The 21875-nt window shown below is 40.3% G+C and overlaps 1 protein-coding gene across 3 annotated transcripts in view; it reads right to left on the bottom strand.

Moving 5' to 3' along the window:
• Positions 1 to 21875, bottom strand: part of aff4 (AF4/FMR2 family, member 4) — a 32498-nt gene that overhangs the window by 5110 nt on the left and 5513 nt on the right. Inside the window, exons 1-20 of one of the 3 annotated variants that reach the window (XM_062432679.1) lie at positions 17026 to 17339; positions 12400 to 12529; positions 8517 to 9299; positions 8094 to 8132; positions 7827 to 7913; positions 7380 to 7407; positions 7202 to 7265; positions 6865 to 6957; positions 5797 to 5941; positions 4826 to 5582; positions 4524 to 4672; positions 3758 to 3843; positions 3168 to 3402; positions 2633 to 2730; positions 2174 to 2237; positions 1509 to 1645; positions 1285 to 1356; positions 1062 to 1155; positions 729 to 772; positions 146 to 363 (exon numbers count right to left, since the gene is read on the bottom strand). In XM_062432679.1, the coding sequence (XP_062288663.1) occupies positions 146 to 363; positions 729 to 772; positions 1062 to 1155; positions 1285 to 1356; positions 1509 to 1645; positions 2174 to 2237; positions 2633 to 2730; positions 3168 to 3402; positions 3758 to 3843; positions 4524 to 4672; positions 4826 to 5582; positions 5797 to 5941; positions 6865 to 6957; positions 7202 to 7265; positions 7380 to 7407; positions 7827 to 7913; positions 8094 to 8132; positions 8517 to 9299; positions 12400 to 12529; positions 17026 to 17042 (3340 nt within the window). In that variant the 5' untranslated portion in view covers positions 17043 to 17339. Of the gene's footprint in view, positions 1 to 145; positions 364 to 728; positions 773 to 1061; positions 1156 to 1284; positions 1357 to 1508; positions 1646 to 2173; positions 2238 to 2632; positions 2731 to 3167; positions 3403 to 3757; positions 3844 to 4523; positions 4673 to 4825; positions 5583 to 5796; positions 5942 to 6864; positions 6958 to 7201; positions 7266 to 7379; positions 7408 to 7826; positions 7914 to 8093; positions 8133 to 8516; positions 9300 to 12399; positions 12530 to 17025; positions 17342 to 21875 lie in introns of those variants that run through there. The other 2 variants (XM_062432680.1, XM_062432681.1) reach the window with 2 other exon arrangements.

The raw sequence follows: 21875 nt of genomic DNA, 5'->3' as shown, positions 1-21875 counted from the left end.
TTCTAAAAACCCAGTCCAGCTGTTTGCTCTACAGTGCACCTTACATCAGTTGTCTTCAACGGATGCAATAAATAAAGGTTTAAGGGACAACCTAACTATCTGTATAAATAACAATTTTAAAAAATCGTTTTTAAAAAAAGTTTACCTTTCTGCTCCTTAGATAGTTGCTCAGCCTGGTCCCAGACCTCTGTGGCATACAAGAAGTTGGAGGTGACCTGGACGTAGCTGGCAGCCATCTGGTGGATACGCTGAGGTATGGTCACAGACGAGCTGGCGCTGCTACTGTTGCTGACTGACGAGTAGCCACCGGCGGTGCCTGGTGACAGTTTTGGAGACACTGGAGAGGGCATGCCCGCTGCCTTGCTGCATGAGGAAACCGACACAAGCAGTGAGACATGGCAATGAGAAAGCTGGTGCTGATTTAGAAACTGAACGGTAAATGTTAAGATATTTTTAGAAGTTATAATACACTGAGCACACACTGAAAACCATCATTGACAACAGTAATTATATAATTGCTGGCCAGACTCAATGGCTTCAAACTTTTTTTATAAAAACAATAAAAACTGGGGAAGTGAGAGAGTCTATAAAGTATCTACATCGGTGTTAAACTTAAAATTGCTACTATCTTGTTAACAATTTTCGGTTTTATTATAAAAAATTATAAAACTTTAAAATCACTGGGGAAACTTTTTTTAATCTTATCAGCAAATGACACCATGACTTACTTTCCCATTCCAGGAGAGGGAGCCTGGGTGTTACTCAGAGAGTTCTGTCAAACAAAATGAGAGGAAGAACATTATGTACACAGAGGACGCAGGTTACACATTCACAGAATAATACATGCATGAAGTTTGCAGGGATTAAAGCTACAAAAGACTTGTGGGCCTGAAAAGTTGTCCAGGGGGAAACGTGTAAAATGTATTGAATGAAGTAATAAATTAATTTAAAACTGCTTTGTGTCTGAAATCAGGCATGGTGGTTGCAAACTTTCAGCTCTGAATTTATATTGTCTTCTCTGGGTTCAGGTACATCAAGCAGTTTCTTGTAAACAGAAGTACCTTTAAGTGTTCGGTGAGTGTTTTGGAGTATTTTAGTGCACTGTCTTTCCTCAGCTTGAATAACCGCAGGTAGAGGAGGGACTGGCATCGCAGGCTGGAAAGAGAAAAGGGTTGGGTTGGGGTTTTTTTTAAACATTTTTAAAAGGGTAAATATTGATGACCAGAGATATGTGAACTGCTTAAATACACAACTCTTCCTATTCAAACAGTCAGCAGTACTTACCAAAGCACAGCTAGCCTCTTGTCTGCTGAAGTAGCATCTGGGGCCATGTAGCTTTTTAACTTCATAGTGTATCTGAGCGCACACACAAGAACCAAAAGTCATTAAAGACACATGTTTTTCTGTCAGTCATATACTTTCATATAGTACTTATGTTTCTATTTCAATTCTGTGACCATGAAAATAGTATATGTCAGTATGAAAGAGGTATTTTTGTATGTCCTTACTTGATCAGCTCCACTGTTTCAGCATACATGGGAAAGGGAGACTTGGCCTCTTGGGCGCTCTTCTCCAGAGCATTACCACATTCAATAAAGGACACCACCGCGTCCAAGTAGTAAACTGCCTTTTCAAAACGGTCCAACTGCACAAACAAAATCATTGTTAGTGGTTCATCCCGAGTTACAGTGTGTTACAGCTGGTTGAAGACTAAATGCTGTTCACATGACATTTGTTTCGACATGGTTTTGACCCAGCATGTTACATAAATGACACCTTCTGTATTTTACTTGGTACGGATAACATAAATTCTCTTTTCAGTAAATAATAGCAGCAACAAAAAAAAACAAAACCAAATAATGATTTTGAGCTGAAGTAACATGCAGCTGAGTCGGGTGTCTTTTAATCTGACACCAGACCTGCAGTTAAATATAGCCATCACCTGCTCAGCTGTGACCAGGTAATAAAAGCATTTGTTTCTCTTTTGTTTTGGACAATATACTCAAAAAAAACTGTTAAGAAACCAAAAGAAACGGACATCAGAAACTCAACAGAATATTGTTTTGCGTTAATATCTCTGATTTTAACAATCATTTCACTGCTTTGCAAGCATTAAATAGCACTGTTACATCACAGTTACGCATGTAAAAAGGCATCAAGCTCTCAGTCTTACCAGTGCATCTGCATTGTGTTTCAGCTTCTTGGCCTCTTGTAAGTAGTGATCTGCTGAGTGGACCCTGAGGCAAAAGGTCAAACAAATTTGATTACAAGGATGATCCCCAGCATAATTTAATAGAAACATTTTTACAGTGAGTGACAGCGCAGGTAAAACGTTTCTCTCAACGCCATAAACAAGTATTCTTACATTAAATACACCTCCGAAACAACTGACACACAAATAAGAAGCAAGACTGTGTTGTTACTTTACCACAGCATGAAAAGGACAGAGATTCCCAACAGACAGCCTTTTAAAATGGAAATTTACGTCATCTCTGCTGCATGCAGACACATCTATTCATGACCTCCCAACCTCCTACGGCTTTATGCATCAAAGGGAACCCTAGATCCCCGCAGCAGTTCTTTCTACATATCCCGCTGTGGGGTTATCCACAGTGGAAAGGGCTCCTCTTACCTGTCCTCAAACACCAGCTTGGATCTCTGAGACTTGGAGCCGTCCGTGGAGAGCGGAGGCACAGCCAGCTGGTTATCACAGCCCTTTGAGGATTTCTCCTGCAGAGACAGCAAGTGAGAAGGAATAAAGTTTCGGGAAAAAGGAGCCTGGTGTTTGAAGTGATGGAAAAAATGGAGAACAGGGAGATGTTTTGTGTTCTATGGACACAAAGCTACTGAAATCTATAACAATTTTGTGATAAGCTAGGCACAGTGTATATGAATGCCGGTTACACATGTTTTCATCTACATTTCAAAATGTTGTACACAAACGTAAATAAAGTACACAAACACACATCAAGCAATGCTCTCAACCACTCCCCTTCTTCCCGTAGAAACTATTTTTTAAAATATGCTTGCCTCGTTATTCAAAGTCCCCCGAGGACACTAAACAGTTGGCAAACATGACGAAAGATTGCACTGACACTTTCGCAGTAATCACAGTGCTTGGCAGGTATTCACAGACGCAGCATGTTGATAAGGTTACCCACACTCACCTTTCCCTCACGTGTGCTGCGTCCCTTGTCCTCTCCTTTTCTGTGTTTGGAGGTGGAGTTGCCCTTGGTACTGTGGCTCCCCTCCTTTCCACTTCCTGTCCCGCTGGACAGAGAGGTGGAGGACTGGCTGACTGTCCTCTTCCGACTCGGATGCTCTGCCTTTGGTGTCCGCTGAAGACCTGACATGGAAGGAGAGGGGACTGGCTCTTCTTTCTTCTCTAGAGATCTCTTAGACCTGATGACAGATAAGTCACAATATGTACATTTTTTAAGACGAAATTTGTCAGTCCACATAACAATATATTAACACTTAAGGATTAAATATAGACTTTTCAGGGAAGAATTATTTAAGAAGAAAATATAAGAAAATAACAGAGATATCATAAGAGCAGATGATAACAGCTGACTGCAATGTAATACACATTTTAAGATGAATTGTAAGAAATGGGTAGAAGACATCTGGCAAACTTCATTTTCCCTGCAAAAATGAAGCAATGCTGTCACACAAAGTGCGCCAAATGTTCACAACCCTCTGGTGAGCAGAGAGTTTACTGTGAATGATAATCAGAAAGAAAAATAAGAATACTCACTCTTTACTGCTGCTTTTATGATGAGATACAGACTTATCCTCAAGCTTGCATCGCTTGCTCTCTGTCTTCGTGCCTTCTTCATCATTCTAAAGATATACAGAACACAGAATATTAAAAGCGAAGACACATTTAAGCTGTAATCAGATTTGGTGTCTGTACATGTCTCTATAGCAACTGACCCAAGGACATGATGAACCCAGCAATTCAGCTTACATTTTCCAACTAGCACCTCTTGGGAGGTACAGTACAACCTTCTGCAAGTGCAAAATGTTTTTCTAAAATCACTGTCACATCTAAAGATATGACTCGTATTACTTAGATTTTCAACCTCTTACTCTGGTTGTTTCACAGCAATGAAAAATGAAAAATGCATATCATCTTCAAATAAAAAAAATTAAAAATCATCATCATCTAATTCCAGACCTGGATCACCACCAAAATGTAATCAATTGTTCCTTGGCTTAAAGGCAGTTTTTGCTCTAATGGAAATCTCTTTATAAGTTACTGTAGATATCCTGTTGGGATAAAAGGTGAACTGAAATGGAGCGATGATTTAGCTTGATGGAAATACTACAAAGAAAGATCTCAGTGAATGTTTGATACGCGTGAAAGATCATACTGAAACATTACATTGCATTACATAAACAAGAAAAACTGAGTGAAACACTAACTGGCCTTTTTCTCACCTCAAAAAAAAAAAGAATTCAAGTGAAACAGAACTTGAATTAAAACACAGTCTGGTATTTTGCCCTATCAGGTCCCATACCTTGTGTTTCCTCTTCTTGCTGGAGCTCTTCTCAGAGTTCTGCTTGCTGAATTCTTTGCTGTCCCTGTCTAGAGAATCGTCCCTCTCCACTTTTATCTCCACAGGCTCCTTGTAGGGCCGCCCTGGAATCCTAGACAGCAAGCTGAGATCTGTAGGAAATGGGGAGGAAAGGGAAGGGTAGGATACAGTTTAGTTTGGTCCAAAGTAAAGAAAAGCATCAGGAGTATGTAAAGTAAGTGCATAAAAAAAGGTGGGAAATTGTATATGAATTGTATAAGACATTTCTGGCAATGTGAACTAACCTATTTTCACTAGTAAAACCTGCTGCTGTGGTTGCCTTGCTGGGTAGCGCTCATCAGGTTCACTGAGTGGAGACAACAGCTCTTTCTCCTCCATTGGAGAAAACACACAGACAGGCGTCCTGATGCTCTCTGTGTACTTGGGTGTTTGAGATGAGGACGGGATGCTGTCATTCCCCTCAGAGTCTGACGACGAAGAGTCTGTATCAACAAATTCACGGGACTTCTGGCAAGTCTTGGTGGGCGCCTTGGCCTTACGTTTATCTGCAGTGGTGGTGACGGCAGCTGCGGTGGGCCGTGGAGACGATTTAGGCTCTTTTTTGATGCTTGGTTTGCGGGAACCCTTGGTAGCAGCTTTGGGCCGGTGAGGAGGTATCTCTGGAGCCGGCTCACTCTCTACTCTCAAACCTCCCTTGGGTTCCTCCACCACTGGGGGCTTCTCAGACTTTTTAGGCTGTTTCTTACCCACAGGCCTTCGGTTACCCGTGCTGCCCTCACTCTGGGCGGGGGATTTTTGCCGTCCACGGCCACTCTCACCGCCCTTTTGCGCTGCCCGAAGGTCCCTGCTTGGGGCGGGTGCTGATGAGTCTTTTGACCCCCCTCCCTGGCTACCATAGCCGCGTCCTGAGCTGTTTTCTCGGCTGTCTTTCTTGCACTTGGTTGGAACATTATTGTTGTCCACTGGAGAAGCTGGGGAGAACTGCTTGGCCTTCTTGAACCAGTTGTCCAGCTGCCATTTGTTGGCCATTGGCTGTTCAGGCTGAAGGGGCAAAGGAGAACAAAAAGAAGTCAGAAATTGTCTTAAGTGAGTAAAAATGTATACACCTATGATACCTAGACTAAGCACTACCACAACCCATAAGCAATGACACAGTTAAGAGTATTTAGTGCCATTGAGAAAACTGATTTAGACAGTACCAAATCATCACTGAGTGCCATGACACTTTATTACAAAGTTACTGTTAAGTCATTACTTCAGGAGAGGCGGGCCGCGGGTGCTCATTGGCTTCGCTGTCCGTCGTGCTGCTTTCACTCTCGCTGTCGGAGCCTGAACTGCTCTCTGAGCCGCTGTGGCTGCTGGAGTCATCCCTCGATGGCTCAGCTCCTTCACTATTATTGCTGTCACAGAGACGGGGGAGAGTTAAACCACATTATATTGTGTACAAAAGGTGTATAATACATTTCAAACTGTATCTGAGGCAATATGTTTTATCTCAAAACTTCACGTGAGGATTTAATATCATCAATATGTCAACAATATTTTTTTTAACAGTTATCTACCCAATTTGTAATTTTCAAATTTTTCTGTTGTGTTTTTCAGAATTGGAAATTTGCCTCACGCTAACACATCACTGTTGGGTTTGGGAAAGTTGAGCGTGTAATGTGTGCAAATGTTGATGCTGTCACCCCCCCTAGACTCCTCTGAACAGGTGACCTGACCAACCAGCTACTACAGCAATGAGGGCGAGTGAGCGAGCTCCAAGTTGCACTGCCAGGTAGTTTTGTGTTTTTTAAGTCAATTGTTAACATATTTTGTCAAACTTCAGGACCATGTGAAGAGTATTTCTGATCATACAAAAAGTCCACAAGTTTGGTTTAATTTTTTACATTGTCAGTGCTTCAAACATTATTTGTCTTTCTTTAACACTTCCCTTTTTTTTAATATATTTAAAAGAAACCTAACAAACACACAGCAAAACACTATTATATAAGATGATTAATTATTTGAAATACAATTAATGTCCAAAAAACAATGCAAATCTTCAAATGTCAAATTTAAGTTAAGACTGTGCGGCTGAGGCGATGACTTTGAGGCCATTGTTAGACTGTCATACATGAGGCAACAAAATGATGACTGAGGAGAAGAAAATTATGAGGAAAAAGAAGTTACACAACTCTTTGCGAACTAAATTTGCCGTTGCTTTCAATATAAGGAACTGCCGTAGCCTCAGTATTGTTATTCAAGTCATTGCTCTCTGGCAGAGTCTCAACAGAAAAGAAATCAATACAAGTTTGACAAAAGTCCATTTTTTGTGTTCTACCTTGCTGATGTGTTTCTTGAGGTATTCTTGGCAGGGTCCTGTTCTCCATCACTGTCTTCACTGCTGCTTAGCTTGAGGTCATCTTCAAGCATACTGAGATACAGGAATGGATCACAATTAAATCTCAATTATTTGTGTTTCATTACAGCTGTACAACTGCTGCAGTTTAAGATTGCTTCCTGTGTCCACATCATTCCTGCATGTAGAGTAACGTCACCTTACTTCACTTCGTGGTTTGAGTACTCAGCTTTATGCTGTATGAATCAATACTAGGAAAACTGCACATATTTAGTTACAATAAAAAAGGAAGAAAAGAGGTAAAGGATGATGTACTTACGTTGGCTGGTCATCGCAAGCTTTGGACTGGTGGCTGCTGGAGCTCTTGGATGAACTGCCTCGCTCTGAAAACACAGAAAAACCTCATGATCAATAAGTCTAAACATCAGAGAGATACACATTCCTAATCCTTTTGTGAGGATATTTGGGCTCAGGTTTGAATTTGAAATTATACTCACTGTGTCCGCTGGGAAAGGGGTGAGAATCCTGAGGTGAAAACAAACGAACAAAAAATTCAGAATTTTCATGATCCTGTTTTTCCTCTACATCATATACCATAATATTATTTGTCTTAAAACATCTGATGATGATGAGCAAACCACAAAACAGACTTCTTCCTCCATGGGTTTGTGGCCACTTATATATACATGCAAGCACAAGCTTCCTGTAAGTTTACAGTTTACACCTAAACTTACAGCAAAGTACTTCAACATTTGTAATCTTATTAATAAATAATGTCTCATCACTTCAAGCTCCAGTTAGAAGCAAAACCAAGCTTCTCTGGTTTGATTACGTGTGTTATGAAAGGTCTGTTTACACCAGACAAATGTAATAAACAAATAATTAAACAGGACAAATAATCATTTGAATCAAACCACATTAACAGGCACCGGTTTTATGCTGACCTTCGTGGGGAATGGAAACTTGGAGGGTTCTGTTTTGCAGGGGGTGTGGATGGCTGTCAGCGGAGGGGGCCACGATTGAGTCATTTCCTGAAAGAAAAACACACACACACACACACACAGGGAAAAATGTGCAAATGAGTTGTAAGATGCCAGTAATGCAAAACGCTCTTTCATTGACTCAAGGCTGAAAGGCTTTTCTCTGAATACTTGTGCTGAACTGGTGACCTGACAGAGGAACTTTTTCACAGAACACAATTATGTACATACCTTCAGAATCTCGTCGACACAGTTAGCGTCACCAGATCCCTAAAGACAGAAGTATCACACTTAGCACATGTGTTCACAAACAACACCATGTCAGATCACTAGGTGGGCAGTGGCTTCCATTTTGAGTACCATGAATCAGTCCATAGGCCTTTTATGAGACCTACAAGTTCAGTTAGACCATGTATAACATGCTGTAGGTAATTTAATTCAGTTATTACATCATTATGAATATATGCTCCAAACATAAACAGTGCTCTGCCATAGTAAATCTATAAATGCTACATGCAAGCTTCAGTACTGTAGATTTATATCTGAAGTGCTACATAAACACACAGTGTGCAGTGTACTTAAGCTGGAGGGTTCAGAATAAATTAAAAATACAAAGAAACTGCACCACCAGAAAGCATATAGCTTCAGCCTTACCTCTACAGGCTGTGAGGGGATCTTGAGTTTGGAAAGCGAGGCCTTGCCGTTGGACTTCATCTCTCCCATGGTGCTGCTGTGCGACTGTCCACTGTAGCTTTCTGCTTGTGAGCTCTTGGGTTCTGCCGTTTCCTGGCCGTCCATAGGCCGCACATAGGCTGTGGGCTTTTGCTGCATGGAGCCGGGCTTGGACATGAGAGATGGGGGAAAGGCCTGACTCGAGTGCTGTCCGGTGGGGAAGGAGGTGTGAACCCGTGAGGGCGAGTCCCAGTTGGCCTCTCTGTCTCGCGGGGACTTGGAACGGTAGCGCTCCTTGCTGTGATGTTGCTCAGCAGACAAGGAGCTCCGTGAGTGGCTGTTGCTGCTGGAGGAACTCAGTGAGCCCTTCGCAGGACTCGACGTGTGCGACTTTGAGTGCTCTGACCCTCCGCTGTGTTTACTTGACTTCTTTTCGTGTCTTTGGCTACTGCTGCTGCTGCCGCTACTCCCTCCGTTGCCCCTCTGGCTACCGTGCCCACCTTGGAGTCCTGAGCGTTTCTGGGACTGAGATGAAGATCCACCTGCTGCGGGGCCAACAGGAGTCCACTTGCTGCTCTGGCTGCTGCCACCGCTACGCTGGTCCCCACCAAACAAAGGCGGGCCTGATTTCTCCTCTGAGGAAGACGAGCTGTTAGAAGGTTTACCACCAATCTTTGGAAGTGTGTCACCAATCGGCTCTTTCATCTCGTCGTAATTGCCCAGCATGCTCTGAATACGGCTGGACAGTTTATCTTCCTTGCTGGACTGCAAAGGGGGGAGGAGAGAATGTGGGAGGAAGAGGTGGGGCAGAGAATAGTATGAGGATGAAGAAAAAAACAAGACAGACAGTCAGAGAAAGAAGAGACAGAAATGAGAAAGAGGGGGGAGAGAAAACAGTCATTAAGGACATGAGTTCAACATCGGGGTTAATTAGCTTCCATCAAAAACATGGAAAATGTATCACTCCTACTTACAATGAGTGAAATATGTTAAATTAATATAATAGAAACAAATTACATCTTAATCCCTCGTGTCCCCAGTTTTACATTTGAAATAGTCGATTGACCAGAGAGAGAGGGCCAATCAGCCAATCACAGTTGGCTTGTTCAACGCTGGGCCCAGATCAGTCCGCACCCATCTGTGAACAAAGATAAGGATCTACTCGTAGTTCAAACACGGAGGTTAATCAATCACTTCGAGGCCACGAGTTCCAGTCGACCTGCTTACAACCGGCCCGTGACAGAAGTCTGTGCAGAATATCCAGTTTCACACAGCGGGTGAGGAAACACAAACCGTTATCTGTAGCAGGAAACTAGCTTGGTCATAACATGCCCTCCACTACCGCCTACTCACATGGCCCAGCTCGCATGTGTGTGTGGTTGACAGTGTAGTATCACCAGTCTTTCTTCTTAAGGGGTTGATTTGGTTTCACTTTGTAGTACAAACATAAACGATGTGCCTTATTTTGACTCTATGAGACTTCAAGCGGAAGAGAAATAACTTCCTATTTTTTAATAAAGCCTGACTAGTATTACAAAAGGAGAATATTGCACACATATTGATGTATGCTGGCTGGTTATGTAATGAACAAACAGGACTCAAAGTACAGACAAGTGCAAAAAAAGTAAATTTAGATCATTAAATCATGTCTTTCAACAAACTTTTTGTTTACACAGTCTTTGCAACACACTGGTGTGTTGGCAGAATACCACAACAGTCTGTTACCCCAAGAAAGTTGTACTCTGCTGTAATAGTATATGTTTAAAAAAGCATGAGTATCAGAATTCATGTTTTTGACATGGACATGTTCTCAGGAACTTTGAGACTCTCAGGGACATCACCTTCATGCTGACAGGAGATACCTTATTTAAGTTTTGGTCCCTGCCCCACAAAAAGTCCCCCTGGTCATGAGACAGTATTTTCCTGCTGGCCAGGAGTTATCCTTTTCAACGATTTAAAACTTATAGTCCCACAACAGCAGACGACAAAGGACAACGCACTGATTTCCACTTCCTCCACATGAACTAAATGCTGTCTTGTTGCATACGAAAATTACAAACTAAATCAACCGTTTTAATCTGTTGCCTGTCTAATTTACTTAATCTCTGCGGTTGTTAAGAGGCAGTGGAAATACAAACATGAATGTGCCTAATGGATTTTTGATTTCCTGAGTTATTTCCTTTGCTTTGTTTCTGGGAGTGCTTCTTGGTCAAATTTAATTGAAAAGGCTGATTTGATATTATCACATTAGAGTACTTGATTTTTTTAAAAAATGCATTCATGTACATTGTGTATGCACAACATCAAGTATATGACTATGACAGTATCAGGATTGAATTATTCTATAAACATAACCAAAATAATTATATATATGTTGTGGGGCACTAATTTTCACCAGATCATTTTGTGTTCTTCATTCTGTGCAGCTGAGTTACAAGTCCATGAACCCTGCACCATAAAAACGTTACTGCTTTGCTGGTCTACATCTGGGAGGCCACAGCTGCAGCTGTGTGCACACATGGCCTTTAATGCAGAACACAGTAAACTTCCACTTAGTGAAGCATGACAGAGAGGGGAGAAAAAAGTCAAACTGCAGCTTACATAAGACCCAGACATGCAGGAGACAAAAGATACAAAGTGTAGAAAAAGCCAATGACTCAAACAGTTGGTTTTTCTCCACATTTCTTTTGTGCTAAATCACCACCTTTTCCACAAAAGAAGTAGAACTGATCTTCAGATAGAAGAACCAACTTACAAAATACTTGATTATTTGCTGCAAGGGTCTTTTTTTCCTTTGCAAAGGCCAAAGACTTTCCCTTCTTCAAAGTAAGCTTTTTATTGTGGGCCAAAACACACAGGCCAGCACTCATCACTCACCTCTGTTTCCCTCTCTATTCCCAACCTGTCAGGACACATTCCTCACTGCTGTTTTGATGGCTAGCTCATGCTAAGGGAGAGCAGCCACTTACCTCTGTTTAAATCTGGTTAGTGGCAAAGATTAGACCAGTACGGAGAACTCAAATCCTCTTTACAATTATTCTGGCCAGACGGGAGCTGTCCGGCCTAAATCTACACTGTGTGTGTGTCACAGCATGAGGAAGACACAGGAGGAAGACACAGGAGGAAGGGGGAAGCTGGTGTGTTCTTCTGTTTACTTTCTACAGCTGGACTACAAAGCATCTAACTAGGAGCCGGTGCCGTCTATTTTGTGCAGAGCAGGTCAATAGCTGACTCTCTAACAGCTAAACATTATTTAATTTAAGGCACAACTGTTAGAAATAGCATCTGATAACGTTTTTAATACCTATGATTAGCGTAACCAAATGCTGTGCTGCATACATATCAGTCAATTACATTGCCTTGATCAAAAGAAGGTGGACTGTCATTGTCAGTAAAACCTGTTCAGACATGTTACATGAAAACAGCTCCTGCATGAGTGTTAAAACACATCTTTAGTTAACCCTTTTTAAGCCTTCATCACACAAACTATAAACAAAACCAAGACAGGAAGATCTTGACTTTTAGGGGAGAAAATGTTGAAAAACAAATCAACTAACAACCACTTTTGTTTTTCAGACTGATGTAGGAATGAAGAAAAATGAACATTACAGGAAGCGTACACACAGGTGTGAGGAATGACAACAGAAAAGGGTTCAAAATGTTGCCACAGAAGCCTAAAGCTAAACATTCCTCTTAGCAGTTTAACTAAGTAAAAGCAGAGAGACGTGACGTTATAAAATATGTGATAAGAAAAGCATTTATCCAGGTAGCACGCGCAGTTCTCACTTCCTGTAACTGTTACGGACTCGTCTCAACTGACTAATCAATTACATGTCAAAAGTGAACGCGAGGTAAACCAACTTACCACTTTGTAAGGTTCAGGAAAGAGAGGGGAATTTGCTGGAAAGGCCTCGCCTCCTCCCTGCTGGATTTCTTGATTTCTCCTTTCTCTTTCTTTCATTCGGAGCACATTCCGGTCCTCACGGTTCATGTTGCTAATAACACAAACAGAACAACAAGCCAACATCAAAAACAAGCAGGGGAGCAACAATTAAGAGACGTCTCATCTCACGGCTTCACAATGATGGCATAAATAGAACCAGCATTATGAAAGTGAGGCGTTCATAAAGGAAACACCTGACGAATCCAGAAGTTACGCAACACTCTCGGTCAAAAGTTTATTTTTCCTGCCATGATTTCTTAATTCTTAAATAAACGCTGAGCACAAGTCCAACTATTCAGAACAGCTCTTACAGTCAGGCTGCCATTATCACCCTCTATTATGAGTCACAGTTTTTTTGGTAAACCATCAGCATCATTAGTGAAAACCCCACACATCATGAGTGGAGGGGATCACAGAGATGACCTGTGGAGAAAGTAGTCCCTAATAGGCTTAGGCTGGTCTAGACACCGGGCCGTAGCCTACTTCTACTGCAAACAATCTCCTGGTGCAGCTGGTCTCAGTAAATTTGTACCTCAGCGGAAACTACTAGTGTCCATTTTCTATGTTGTCATACATTCAGATGTAATTCACAATGTATTCAGCAAATACATCAATCAAATACAAAAGTTGATGTTTTTACCATTTGGAGAAGACGATACTGTAAAAGCATACTGCTCATTTAACACCACGTGCTTCTTAGACATAGCATAGACCTATCAAACTAGAATGTAGCCACTACAAATATGTGTAAAACTGCAGGATAAACTGGTAGCTAAACAAACCTCTCTGCCCATATTGACATTCTGAGCATAATGTGTGTAGTCCAAACATGAAACGGAGAGTTATTTCAGGGCAGAGTCCTTGTAAGCGAGAGAATGCATGGATTTTCATCAGAGGAGCAGACGCCATCAAATGCATGGACGTGTAATGAAAAAGCTTAATGTAAAAAATGTTGCCACTTGGATTATTAAAAACATGAGCATTCGTACAGAACGTGTGTGTGTGTGTACATTAGGAACAGACAGCCCGACAGAGAAACAAAAAATGAGTCATCTCATCTGTGCACCTTGTTAAACAGAACGCAGCTACGGAAACAAGAAAGAAGCAAATTATCAGCCAGGCGTGTCGCCTCTCGGTTTTACTCGACAGCTTCAGGCTCTGCCAGTAACAACAAAGATTTTAAGTCTGTTGACAGAGTACAATTAGGCAGCACCCACCCAGCCTCCTCCTAGATTATAAACACAATACACAAGGGTGTTCTCAATTGTTAATAATTATAAGTGGAAAGATGAAAAGAAGGAGATGGACTTAACTGATTTCAGAAAGGTAAAAAAACAACATTACATAAAACGTATGAAAGGTAGACAAACTCAACTACATATTCAAAGTTTACTGGAAGGATTCACTCTTACATGAAAACTGATCAGGTCTAGTGAAGACATGGGAAACCGAGATATAGTCACATTGAACGGTGTAGACTAAACACAGCCAAGTTTAAAACAACTTCTGGTTCTTTATGTGTAAACGTATCAGTAAGTCTACATCATTTCCCAACCCACCTCTTCACCAAGCCTCTGGCTGTTTTACATCATCAACGCCACCCAGCTATGACTCATTAGGCTACGTGATTTACAATCTATAGTTCGGCTACATTAAAACTGAGCTCAGGAAGCAACCAAGGTCATAAACAATGCAAGGTGTTTGAGAAATACCATTAGCACCGGTTTTATCAGCAGAGGTGTAAATCAAACATTGTTTAGACTATCCATCATCCATCATCCAGACATCCAACAACCCCCCCGCTGTTACTCTCTCTGGAGATGATTTGACTAACAGCACAGCTAAGAATTAAGCTTAGGCTATTTACTGTGAAAAAACTTAACTTTCACATAGTAAAGAATGAAAAATAACAAGCTCGCTGCAATCAGACTGACCACAGATAACTGTGTACTGACAACGACTGCAGCTAAACTGTGTGAAAGCCACATTCTAGTGAATTCTGCTGGATGTTAGTTATTTTGCCAACCATGCCACCAAGCTGACAAATACCATCTACCATTTCAAAGTCTTTGATTCTATAAATGTTGTCTGTGGTTTAAGAGTTTCATGCACTGCAAGTAGAGCCCTCTACATTTCAAAATGGTTAGACAAGTAATGAAACTAAGCCATAAAGTGCCCAGAGGGCTTAAAGTATGCTACATGTAAATGTAAATGAGCCTGTCGGTGTCACTTTTGGAGTGGGGCTGAATGTGTGAATGGGCCACTAAGAGCACAGTGCTTACCAATCAAAAGCCCCAGGCACTGAATCCTTTGTAAACACTGCTCATGTCCATTCTGCCCACCTAATTGACCCACTCTGTTGGTTTTTATTAGTTGAACAGGGGATACACCCTGTAATATTGTTATGCAGCACTAAAGACAATCACCAAGCAGAGAAGCTACATTCTCTGTCATTGGTTTCAACAATACTGTAGCATCAGTAGCCTGGTTTCCATTCATGTATTTTGGTGCACATTTTAAAGTATCACATTAAAAAAAAAAAGTTTTTATGCCCACTTAGAGCCCATTTAGTCACTTTTTTAAAAATGATTCACGCTCCAAATGGGAGAAGGACATTGCAGAATACGTTCTAATGTAGCGAACATTTAACTCACATAACCTATCAGCTGTCTCCGCTGTTGGTGTCTTCCCAGCCAAAACCAGCTGACAGAAACAACAATAGCAAACCTGGCCATTTGAGAAAAATTCCTGAAGACCTCTCCCCATTTTTCTCTAGGCGGCAAGTTTAGTTTCGGGATCACAGACTTTACTTTTTCTACTCTGTTTTGTAACGGAACGTAGTCTACTTCTGACAAAACTACACTTAGCTCCAAACCAGTTGACGGAAACGCACCTAACTCTCGCCCCCCCCCCCTTGCAACACTGCACACCTTTACTTAAAATTTGCTCAACATTAGCTGTATCACGGCTAATGTTAGTGTTGATGTCCCCGCCAGCGAGGAGTCATAAATCTGTCAAGTCTAGTGTATATAAGAGAAAGTGCTTTTCAGTAAATAAGGAAGTGCATCACAGTACCTTATCAAAACATGTATCGTGGTGTCATGGTGACTACAGTGAATATAGAGAAGACCAGCCTCAGTACTCAAACTCATTTGGAGAAGCCAGTCAAAACCAAGCTCAATAATGTCTTTCTATCAATTATAACACATTTCTGTAAACATTTCCATTCATGGAGCTTGACCCTATCAATTACTATGAGTAAAACCATCACATTTCTATTTTAAAATGAATGTGAGAAATCATATGACTCTGAGTACAAGTAAATATAAATAGTAGTGGAGAATGCCAAATTTTGAGTAGTGAATTGCGGGAATACATTTTGTTTAATCGCAGTGACCAGATCTAAACATCAAGAACTGGTCAATAAACAAGCTTTCTATTTCAACTTATTGATTTTTAAACTGCTTGTTTTCCACATTTGTCAACATAAGTGTGAATAAAAAAGCCTGGCTTAGCATGACAACAGAGGAAACAGAAAACTTTAATCACTGCTCAGAAGTACTTTTAATGGAATAAGACTGTCTAACGTCACACAGGCTCTAATGCAGTATGGTTGAAGGGATGTCCCCAGTCACAGTCATAATGTCCCACAATCATCTAATGCCAGATAGTATCTAAAACTTACTTTCAAATTTAATCTTTGATTTTTCTCAGATAAGTATCTGGAGTAGGCCAGTCAAGCGAGGCTCAATCAAGCAGACTGTTTCATTCTTTTTCTGAGGAAAGTAACTGAGATTGTGGTCTTCAGAAATAAGACATGACTCAATAACCACAAACTCAGCACTGTGTACTTGTAGCCTTCAGGAAAGCCATGCACTAGTGTCTTGTCTCTACATCAGACCAGTTTGGAAAATACTCACGACAAGCAACCTTTAATTTCTAATTTATCCGTTTGATTGCATCTTGGAGGCATAGATCCTGAGAGAGCCTCAGTTTGAGTTTCTGGCTGAGCCTACGTGCAAGGCCTGAGCTCCACAGAGCTGATCAGTTGCCAATGTAGTAATGTTGCGAAGTTAGACTGATTCAATAAAGAAAAAAAACTTACCTAAGCAAATTCCTTATTCTACAACATGAGTTTAAATGGCATTTAGTATTATCAAAGTGTAATGGCCAGATGGGGTTATTGTAATCAGTCAACAGTGTGCTGGACTGAAAAGGTCAAAGTCTGCAGAGTTGAAAAGGCAGATCACTCTGTACCTAAATTAATCAGCTCATCTGTCCCTATCTAACTCACAACATGGACACAACAACACAACAGCCAGGCCACGTCTTCAACAAAAGTGAAAAAAGGGAAGAACTGATGGTTATCTGGACACCATCAAAACAAGATTGGCTTCTATGACAGGCATTACGTAAGGCCGTCCAAAAAATATTTCAGTGTGACTTGTACAACAAAGTGGGAAAAAAAAACAAAAAAAGAGAGTGCTTTATTCTTCCCAGGAACCGAGAGAAATGAGTGAAGCAGCCAACTAGTTGTGGATTTCTTACCCTGACTGAGAGGCCATGGCCCCAACCAGTGAGACATTGGAAGAAGGAGGGAGGAGTGTTCAGAGGATCTCTCAGGGATTCAGAAGTATACTCCTCATGGCTTGTCAGCCTATTTGTACGCCAGCCTCCTTCACTGAAGACGACCTGGCCTTTTTGTCTGTATCTGTGGCCGTCCAGCTGGAAGAGTGTTAACTACACTTTCTTTACTCGATTCGAAGGTACAGTGTATTTCCTTGGAGTGGAGACAAATCTGACTTAGGGAGGGGAGGTGACTGCTCTTCTCGGGAGATACCACGTCGGCAAACAGCGGGGGTAGTCACATGCTAGGTGAAGCCTAAGGGAGCCGCAGCTTTTGTTTCTGCGGTGTTTTGAGGTTAAGCATGTGTGGAGACCAGGCGAGGTGAAAAGAGGCTGGGGGTGGATAAGTATGAGTGGTGTGTTTGTGTGTATGGGGGGTTGGGGAGAAGGGGGGTTGTAAGTGCTGAGAGTGAACGTGAGAGAGAAAGATAGGATGAAAGAGAGTTTAGGCTTTGTCTTCTGTCCACATTAGTGCCAGACAGTCCTGGTGGTGTCTCTTGACTTAAAAGCGAACAGCGCTGTGGGCCAAATCTAATCTTCAGCTATGAGGAAAAACTGCTCGGTGAGAAGCAGAGGAATCTTTTAATTAAAGTTAATTAAACTTTTTTAATTATTAGAAGGAAACACAGTGTAATCACAATGCTAAACATAAACAACAAAGCATAGTAACTATGATGACGAGGTATTCAAGCCTTCCGTAATACTGGAAAACATCTGGTTATTTACTATGGATGCAACTATTATAGATTTTGATGGTATGATTATAGTCTGGGGGGGGGAAAATCATGGTTTTACAATTCACTTATTTCACAATACAGATGGATAAAATCATTTTGAAGAGGGAGCATAAACACAAACTTTGCCAGGGTTATGTAACAGTGGGTTGTAGCAGCGGGCTGAAAGTGATCAAGAAAAATGACAATAAATAAACCAGACCGAAGATGAACTTCAATTGGACATAGCAGTAATGACTTTTGTTTATTCCTAATATTAAAATGTATGTATTTTAATTATTTTTACTAGTATTATTATTATTATTATTATGATACGATTAAGATGAACTCACCCATGCATATTTTAATTCATTTTAATCTATCTATTTTCATATGGCATGAGAAAATTATTTTTATTATCGTTTGATTTAAGTTATTTTTTTGCATTTTTAGTCAAACGAAATAAAGACATTGAGAACACCTCTTATACAGATGTTATTTATCAGTAAAATTCTATTAATTAGATCCCATGGTATAGTGCTGGAAGTCACACCTGGCATATTTACCTACCATACCAGTGTTTACTCAACACAGATGCGAGGATGCAACAGGATGTAAATGGTTGCACTGGAGCCTTTGAGGAGATGACATGCTGTTTTGGTGAGCTGTAAATGGTGCAGTGCTCCTTTTCCTGCTTTGTTGGAAAGCACTGAAAGTATCACTTTTAACTTACTGTTAACATTACTTGATTGTAAGTGAAATATTTATATTTAATTCCCTATAAAACTCAATATTTCATTAAGTAACTTGCCACTAAAGTAATGATTTTTTAATGTAGTTATTACTTAGTGTATTACCTTCTCTTGAGTGTGTATGATTGGAGGGTGATCTCAAAGTTGCATTAAGTTTGAGTCGTTGGATCTTTTAGCAGAAACTTTTCTTCAGCAAGTTTTACAAATTACACATTCTTGTCTCCTTTAGCTAAACAAGCCCCCTCAAACATAAATAAGGCGCGTCGACTTCATGACAGCATGTGTAACTTTGCGTACCTGAACTTGTTGCAGCATTTTAAGCTTAAGATTTAAGTGCTAAAGGCTCTGCCTGCAGTCTGTCGGTTACACCTATGAACCGTTTATTTTTTTTACATAACTGTATAACTTTGTTTACTTTTGCTCAACATACAAATCATGTTCTGGAAAAATAACGTGCCATGATATTTTTTGAGTGAGATCAGAAACACTCAGTGTAGCTGAGCCTTCACGATTACAAAACAGTCACATTATAAAAGGTTAATTGTAAAATGGGTAAATTTCTCGATTAATCAGCCTTATTTTTTTTAAATTAATCAATTAATGGTTTAATCAAAAACCTAGATCATTCGGTTTTTAAAGTCATATATGACAAAGAAAAACATTAAATCAGCACACATGAGAAGCGGGAACCTGAAGAAGTTGGGCACGTTTGCTTGAAATTAAAAAAATTTACTGATCGATTAATTGTTGCAGCCTCAGTATTGAATTGAAGAAAAACTACAACTAGAAACAAGAGGAGAAAAGTCTTAATACAGTTAATCACCCCCTTCAAGTTAAAACTCTAAATTAATAAGAGCAAAACAAAAAGGTGATTAATAAAAGAGGCAGTTTAAAAAGAAGAAATTAATCAGCCTGGAGAGTCGTATAGCAATATTAATTGATGAGACAACCTCCCAGGCCAATTAGGGAGAACATTTATTTGTCGGTGAAGTGGCATTGAGGGAGCAGTGAGAGGGGAGCAGATCTCACCTCTCTCCGAGAATGGAACGGTCCAACCCGTCCCATAAAAGGAGATGTTATTTTACACCACAGGGCCTCTCCTCCATGTGATGTCACTGCGCTCAGTAAGGCCCAGCCAACCAGGGCCCGTCTTTCCGTCAACAACCTCCCTCCCTCCCCCACAGTGCCGAGCACAGGGCAAAGCACCAGCACAGCCTGTTAAAGAGACAGCGCGCAGCTTCCGGCAGTCAGGTTGTAACAAAACGGGACACATTTTCATCAGCTACATATGATGATGACATGCTGACAAATGTGTCATCATTGCATGTCAGGAGAATTTTATCTGCTACAAAAAAGTGACAACCTCACGCCATTTCACTTCTGGGATCTGTCTGCTTGTTTCCTGTCATATTTAGGGTTGATTTGAACGTTTCATGACTTCTAAAGCACGCTTAGATGCCCTTACATATAATTATATGGGTTGGCAGATAAAAACAGCTCACTCAACTAATTCAAAACAGACTTATAGCTGACCATCTTTGCCTGAAAGCGTACTTAATTGCCATTCTGTTTGTCCATATTGTAAATTTATCTTCTACGTCTGTTTACATTGTATGTACAGTATCTGTTGCAAGTCTATTAGTCCTGGAAGAAGGCTTTCCTCCTGTCGCTCTTTCTGGGAACTCTCCTTCTATCCTGCTTGAATCCTTTTTTTTTTTTTTTTTTTTTTAAATGTGGAGTATTTCTGTGTGATGATGATTCATGATTTTGGGCTCAGCAACTAAAAAATGACTTTGGTAATCATTACATCATTAATCATGTTTTTTTTTTAGACTTTTAAACATCTTCTGGAAATCAACTTTCTTCCTTTTAAACCATCTCGTTATGGTTATAACTTCTGCTCATGACACAGTTTCATCCTCAAGATCTCAGTCTTCTAGTTTAATCTCTCCTGCACTTGCTTTGAATTATGAATGTCTGCTTTTATTCAATCACTAAGGACTTAAACTGCAATAAAGTACTAAAATATTAAGATAACTGTTTCCCCAAGACCCCCATTTGTTCCAAATATTTCACAAAGAGGAACAAGCATAACATACTTTTCATATGTCTGTTGCTTTACTGTGAAGCACTTTCTGCTCTATATAAATAAACCTTTTATAATCTTTATGATGTGCTGTTTAATAGTTGAACAAGGGGACTATTAGAACTATTAAAAGCAAATGAAATAAAAGAAAACATTACATACGTGACATAAAATGATTAAGCCCAGGCTTGGAAAACTCCCTTTGACTCATTTTACAGTCATCTCATTGGGAAATATTTGAAATGCGCTGCTTGTCTTTAGAAATCATCAATTAAAAACTTCTCCAGCTGCACTGAATCACCAAGGGTCTGATGTGTTTATGATCAGCGCCAATGTTTTTGGAAATACTTGAATCTAAAACACAGCTTTTTCTAATCTCTTCTCCCTTTGTTTAAATTCAAACCTGTGTGGAGCAGCCAGCTATCAATGATATAAACTTTATTTTTATAAATAGAAACAGGCAGCTCCCCTAGGTTGATTTAATCAATAACTGGATTCATCAAGTAGAAAATGTAGCACCTAAAAAGCTTTACAGTAACAGCTGAAATGGCATCAAGCTGTATTTTCCTAATGTTGCATTTAGAGCTCTGACATAAGTTTTTCTTATGTGAGAATTTTGGACTTTAATACCTAAAAAACTAGAATAATTAGTTTATACAACAAACCTCAACGTTACTGGCACTCATTTCATATACATGCAGTTTCCACAGAGTACTTTTATAATGAATCTGAACAACACATTCTCAGTAATGGGTACAGATGGGCAACCAGTGCCACCACCCCTGGTGTTTTTGAAGCAAACCTGCTGACTGCTGGCATTCCAGAGGGAGGGTCCATTCAAATGCTGCAAACCTGCCTCATATAAGCAGCTGTTTGGGGAGAGGAGTGCTGAGAAGACCACATGCAGCTAAAACAAGGATCATATCAGAAATAACCTATTTTAAAAAAAAAACTATTTGAAAACTCAGCAACTTTAAATCAACACTAAATCCTTAAAACAAAAAAACAAAAAAACTCAAATCACTTTCCTCAGGGAAATATTCACGATCAGTGTGGTAGAAAGACTATCTAATTCACACATTAATAAGCCTAATTTTCCTGCGTCTTTCATGATAAAGTATTTGGCTGTGGATGTTTGAGAAAGACAATCTCAAAATTAGGATTAGGTCTGCCTGTTGAGAAATCTTTAGTTCCTCCTTTAGTAAAAAATAAATAAAACAA

This window comes from Scomber scombrus, chromosome 14 (assembly GCF_963691925.1).
Source record: "Scomber scombrus chromosome 14, fScoSco1.1, whole genome shotgun sequence".
In the NCBI taxonomy this organism is placed as follows: domain Eukaryota; kingdom Metazoa; phylum Chordata; class Actinopteri; order Scombriformes; family Scombridae; genus Scomber; species Scomber scombrus.
This window is presented reverse-complemented; position numbering and strand designations above follow the sequence as displayed.